The sequence below is a fragment of the Aedes albopictus genome, chromosome 2 (genome assembly GCF_035046485.1).
Source record: "Aedes albopictus strain Foshan chromosome 2, AalbF5, whole genome shotgun sequence".
Taxonomy (NCBI): Eukaryota; Metazoa; Arthropoda; class Insecta; order Diptera; family Culicidae; genus Aedes; species Aedes albopictus.
In genome coordinates this window covers 350,588,560-350,595,014 of record NC_085137.1, presented here as the reverse complement: position 1 = coordinate 350,595,014, position 6,455 = coordinate 350,588,560, and the positions used below count along the sequence as shown (strand labels likewise).

The window sequence follows — 6,455 nt, the reverse complement described above, 5'->3', positions numbered from 1 at the left end:
TGAACCTTTACAATTTTTAATTCAACTTCAAGTTTTGCAGGTCTTTTGCTAAAGCCTGCTTATATTTTGCGGCTAGAGGTTTTGGTTGCTCGTATCTTAATTTTGATATCGATTGCACCACCTCTTTTTGTTTATTTGTACCGGGCCACAAGGTTAGCTTGTAATGCCTAGTTTCGACTAATTTGTTGTCCGCAATTGGCTTGTTTAACCAGCGCTTGTGACTGGGACTTTGACTAATTTTATGGAATTGTCGGTCCCGCTCGTTAAACACTTCGGCGACGTCCTTAACAACTTGTGTAGGATCGCCACCAGGCATATTCTTGAATAAGTGTAAGATTTAAATGTAAAGGTTTAGTGAGAAGTTTCTTCTTTAAGTTTTTTCGGATAAGGGATTTTCTTTCCGTCTATTTTCTTTTCACTTAAGGCATGCAAATTCCACGAACTTTGAGGTGTCGCTAACCTTTGACTTACCTGATTATCACTGGCACTTACACTTCTAACGCGATGCTCCTCTCTGGAGCCACCAAACTGTCACGCACGGGGCCCGAAGAACACCGGGCCTAGCCTATCCTAGAGAACACTACGTAACCCGGTGTTACGCCGCGAAGGAAGCTCTTCGGTGTGACACGCCCTTGATGTAAGTGGTCAGTGAGATTGCGATTTCCAACAACAGACTTGGCTGGTTGTTGTGAATCTAGCTCTAAGTCGAATTAGCCTTGGGAAGGGCCTAGTACCGCGTTAGTTTAGGGGGGCGGCCTATGTTCCGTCTTCAGAAGGGTAATTCGTCCAAAGGGCTTGTATCGTCTAAGTCAAGGTTTTGCCTTTGGAATAGAGAAATCTCTCGGTTCACCCAAGAGAAGTATCTAGACCTTAAGCGCTAGACTTTTTCCTTCAAATAAGGTTGGGAAGGGCCTAGTACCGCGTAGTTTAGGGGGGCGGTCTATGTTCCGTCTTCAGAACCTTATAGAATCAAAAGTCGTTGCGAGGTTTTCGTGAATTTCGGATTGAGGGACAACTTCACCCGAGCGTTTCCAACTCGAAACTTCTGTATTTCCAGCGGCGCAGGCCGCTTTTATAGGGCATGTGGGTCTGGCTACCCACACTTACTTCTAAAGACAAAAAGAGATGCCAGAATTCTAATAATCTAACTTAAAAATAATATTTTCCCTCCCGCACTATCTGACTTCCATAAGTACGGTCGCCTTTTTACGACTTTCCACACCCAGAGCCTGATCGAGTCATACCCGATAGATGTACGCCGGTTCTACATAATCAACCTACGGTGCATCGATCCTAGCGCTATCAGACCCCCTCACCGCAAGACGGTTGCGCATTCTGTTCCCAAGTCTTTTTTGGGAATTTTATTACCTTGCCGGCGGTCGTCCCTTTGGCCCTTTTCTGATTATCGCTGCCGGTTCCGTGGAACCTAAGCAAGACGAGGCTGGTGGATTGTTTCAATATTGATCAGCTACCTACTGGTAAGCTGACTTGCCACCTAAAGGGGACGCATCTCCGCCTACTGACAAAGGGTAATTATCGCCGCAATTTACGACCTTTCTATTTATTTCCCTTGCGCTTAGCCGCCGGGTGCTTCTATTCTATCTCTTGCGCATTGATCGGTGCAGCCGTGCAGGCCGTGTAAGTGCATCAGGATTCCTGACACACCATCCGATAGGCAACCAGCGTTCATCTATTTTTGTTCTATTCTTTCTTCCTACCGCGCGCGGGTGTCGCTCTGTCGAGGGTGGCGTACATACAGTGTCAAATAGCAAGCTCGGGAAATGCTTGAGATGGGACCCTTTTTCTGCCTTCTTTGCTTCCACAGATTCGGGTTGATGTCAATGCACTTGCTACCGTTGCCCATATGTTGGGTCGGGTTTGTTTGTTTTTTCTCCTTTTCCCTTTTCGGGCGTGTCGACCGAGGTTACTGACCGACGGAAGGTTGATCAGTATTTATTGCTAATTTTGATTGCGAATTATGAAATTACCGCGTCCGCGACAGTTGTGGATGGCGAGTGAACAACCTAACGCTGGCTTAAAATTAAAAGCCATTTAGCCGAATTGGAGTGCTCAAGACTTATCCGCTGGGTCATATTTGTTTTCTGTGTGAGCACAATAATCCAACCACATCCAAAGTAATCCAACCATTTGGTACTAAACACTAACCACCAACAGATTCGAAGTGATAACTGTTAAGAAAAATAACGCCTTTCACTTGCTTTTTTATATGTAGGCACGGAACAACACAAGGGTGATTGCCAGTCAGTTTCACTTCATAGCAAAAAAAATACTATTGATTATAAAAGTGATCTCTCCCAGGACCGTTTCGCCAGGAACTAACTCACCGGTATCTAGTCAGTTGATTGGCCTCTCGTCGCAAACAGCATACATAAATTTCACTATGAACACTTTTAACAAACACACTTTTTTCACTTTGAGTTAAACAATCGCGTTCCTTTCGAGGACGCACCCGCTTGGCCACTTCCCGAAGGTTCGAAATTATCCGGAAGGATCGCCAAAATGTGTGCCTCAGATTATTGCAACCAAGCGGGTGCTCCCGGCAGATGGCTTGTGCGTCCACTTTGACGTAAGCGACGGTCTGAAGTCAAGACCGTTTGCTATGCCTACTAGATCGCATGATGTGCAACCAGTGCATTCCAACGCCAGTGAAGCCGAGTGATATAACAATGTGGATTGTATACCACACACATACAAACTTCCAATTGATTTTTAAATAGGTTCCCGGGCACTAAAATTCATGAAAATTTGGATTTCGGCTCAGTTTGACATGCAGATTTAGAATATCGTGTTATCTCATCACCGTTAAAGAAGCCAATTCGACACTGATTTTTCATTTGGGCCTAATTGACATTTTCGAGTTTTCTTCATCGATCCTCTCTTTGTGTTACCACAGAATGTGTATTGAGTTTGTCAAAGATTTTTTGGATGAAATGCGAAGAAGACGACTACATGTTGCTATAGAAACAAAAAAAAATAATGATTTTGTTTGTTTTGATCAAGGTATTAGCGAAAGAGAGAGTCGATCAAGAGAAATCGATCAAGTCAGTTAGGCCCTTATGAAAAATCATTGTCGAATTCTTGGTCGAATTAATTAATGAGGCGTGCGATTTGAATGCGGTCTTCGGAAAAGTTTTAGCTGATAGAGTAACCTAGGATTACTAAGGGTCAACTAACCCTCCAGGGCACTTGGGGAAATGCTACAGTCGATTGAATAAAAAACATCGTTTTCCCATAGTAATTCCCCTACAAACTTTGAAGGGCTTGTGCAGTCTCAATGTTCAACCAAATGAGCTCAAACTTTGGGAGAAGGCATATATAATCTGGTTACAAATCGAATGAGCGGTGTGGAGCAAAAACGATTTTTTGATCCACGCTAGCCCTTAACCTTCCGTAACTCGCGCGGTTGGCTACCTGCGTCAGCACCACGCTTATGCTGAGTACAAAAAGCGAGATTTTTTCAACGTGTTGTACAACATACAACAGCGCGATAGATCGAGGGTTAAGAAAAATCATTGTTGAATTCTAGATTGAGTTTAAATAAGGGCGAAAGTAACATGAGCGAGTTCTCTTCATCGACTCTCTCTTCTTCAAATTAAAGTGACAAGATGCAAGTACTGTTGCACTTTATGGTCATAAATCGCTAGGTTGCGATGCAATCTAGCGTCTAAGTGTAAAAAAGTTCGATTGAATTCGCATCTTGTCACTTTAATTTGCAGAAGAGAGAGTCGATGAAGAGAAATCGATCATGTTACTTTCGCCCTTATTTAAACTCAATCTAGAATTATTTTTTAAAAAATCGAATTCTATTTCCGAGAAACGTGATACTTCGCTTGAGAACACTCCTGTCTGGTTGCTGCCAGGCAACGCTGCCTGGAACACGTTCTCGGTATTCGCATGACATTTATTTTTCTGTTCCTCCTTTCGTTTTCTCTCGTTTCGCTTCTTTCTGACATTTTGGTTATGCGCCCATCCGCATCCATCATCATCAGACGACGGCAGCAGCATCATCGCGGAATTGCGTGAAAATAAGTGCGCTGTGTTCGTTTGAATTCTGTTGTCCATTTACCGGAATAATCCTCGATTTTACTGTACCCACTTTGCTGAGAGGATGGCCGATCGGGAAGAATTGATCAAACAGTTTTCCGACGTCACCGGAGTGGCCGAGGACAGAGCCAAATTCTTCTTGGAGGCAGCCAACGGAGAACTACAGGTAAGTGGCAAGTCACGGGCGGGCATAACAAAAGGGATTGTGATTTGTGATGCGATCGTTCGGATTACGTGGTGTTTTGATGTGATTCTATTCTAGGTGGCACTGTCCAGCTTTTACGAGGGTGACAATGAAGGCGAACGGCCAGCCATACCCATAGATGATGATGACGATTCAGACGACGATAACGTTCCGATGGATTCGGTTCATCTGTCGCGGTCGGATGCCAAATCGAAGGCTAAGAAGGCACCGAAATCGAACAAGTATGCATAGTTTGTGCCCTTTGAAATTAATCTCGCTGACGAATCTTCTCGTTTCAGGTTTGCTACACTAGCCTCTCTGAATGATTCATCGTCGGAGGATGATGAAGAGCAAGGACAAGCATTCTACGCTGGAGGTTCGGAACGTTCCGGCCAGCAGGTCCTGGGTCCTCCGAAGAAGAATCCGATCAAAGACTATGTCTCGGAGATATTCCGGTCGGCCCAGCAGGGTAATCTGGAAACGTTCGAAGGCGAAGCGAGTCCAAGTTCCAGTTCCTCGCTATATGTCGGAACCGGCTATAGATTAGGGCAAACAGACAACGACCATCAGGCCATTCCGGATCGGCAAAGATCATCCGGACGTGACACGGACCATAATCATGAAGTCGTCACCTTGACCCTCTGGCGCCAAGGTTTCTCCATCAACGATGGGGAACTGCGTCGTTACGAGGACCCAGCCAATAAGGAGTTCTTTGAATCGATTATGCGCGGAGAAATACCGGCCGAGCTGCGTTCCAAGGGTCCCACCATGATTCACCTGGATCTCAAGGATAACCGCCACGAGGATTATGTGAAACGTTCCGCGCCATTCAGGGCCTTTGGGGGGAGTGGCCAAACTTTGGGCAGTCCGGCTCCCAATGTGGTGGAAAGTGCGTCGGCAGCTGCCGGCAACAGCGAGGAAAATGAGAAGAAGTAAGTGGTAGAATATATCGTAAGGTAATCGGACCTAACATCGGTGGCTAAAATTTTCAGGGCAGCTTCCGGCCTGCAGGTGGATGAAAGTCAACCGACTACGAATTTGCAGATTCGATTGGCCGATGGATCCCGTTTGTCGGCTCGGTTCAACCAAAGCCACACCGTCGATAACGTACGGCAGTATATTACTAAGTAAGTGAATACGGAAATGTGCAAACTTTTAAAAACGACTATAATTATACTTTAAGAATTGGCTACATGTAAAGATACGACTACTATGGATTATTTTATTTATCTTCTTCCCCTATTTCAGCGCTCGTCCGCAGTACGCAACACAAAACTTCGCTCTGATGACCACATTCCCCCCGAAGGAGCTCTCCGATGGCTCACAAAGCTTGAAGGATGCGGGCCTGTTGAATGCGGCGATAATGCAACGTATGAAGTAGTAGTTAGGTCATTGCAGATGCCAACGTGTAGGTAGAGGTGAGTTTCATTCATGGTGTTTCGGCCTTAAGTCTCTGTTTGTCGGAGTGCTGCACATGTCAGCGGTGTACTATTATTTTTCGAAAGCGAGGCAAAGCACAGCGAGTGGTTCAGACTGAAGGTGTGCAAATCGAAATCCGTTTCTCTTCTTAGTTATGTCGGTGGTAAGTGCCTATAAGGCCTCACATCATTCACTTCAAGCTTACTCTCTGGAGTTTTTGAAACAGTAGCATAGGAACCCGATCATCAAAAATCACCGGTGAGAATCTGTTTGGATGCGTGATTCACACTATTCTAATAACTTATAATTTCAATGAATTAGTATATATACATACTGGCTTACACGATAGTAAGAGATGTATTTTTGATCCGAACAAATCCTTGTGGTGATGTGTGGCACGGTAAAGGCTGGGTAATTCGCGCAAATGGTCAACGGTATTTCAAGCTGAAATTCAAGCTATTTTGGAATGTGCTGCCATCTGTCTTAAAATAAAATATAAACATGCGAACAGTCAAGCAGCTTTAAAGGCAGTCTGCACATTTGAATGTTATTCTAAGCTAGTATGGGAGTGCTTTACCCTACTGAAGGAACTGAATGTAAAGAATAGTGTAGAATTATTCTGTGTACCATATCATTGTGGAATTGCAGGCAATAAAATTGCGGACTAGCTAGCTAGGGATGAAACTCTGGGTGCCTTGTATTGTCGCGCTTATCTTTTATTAGAGTCCTACGGCGGTCGTACGCTCGCAAGGCATACCGCCGCATGACAGTCGCAAGGCAAAACAAA

General features: G+C 44.7%; 1 protein-coding gene across 1 annotated transcript; it reads left to right on the top strand.

The window, feature by feature from the left end:
* Nucleotides 1–3,988: 3,988 nt before the first annotated feature.
* Nucleotides 3,989–6,016, top strand: LOC109419418 (NSFL1 cofactor p47). The gene is made up of 5 exons (XM_019693658.3): nt 3,989–4,231; nt 4,328–4,491; nt 4,549–5,181; nt 5,242–5,376; nt 5,498–6,016. The coding sequence occupies exons 1-5, from the start codon at nt 4,130–4,132 to the stop codon at nt 5,628–5,630; spliced, it is 1,167 nt and encodes a 388-aa protein (XP_019549203.3). The 5' UTR covers nt 3,989–4,129; the 3' UTR covers nt 5,631–6,016.
* The last annotated feature ends 439 nt before the right edge of the window (nt 6,017–6,455 follow it).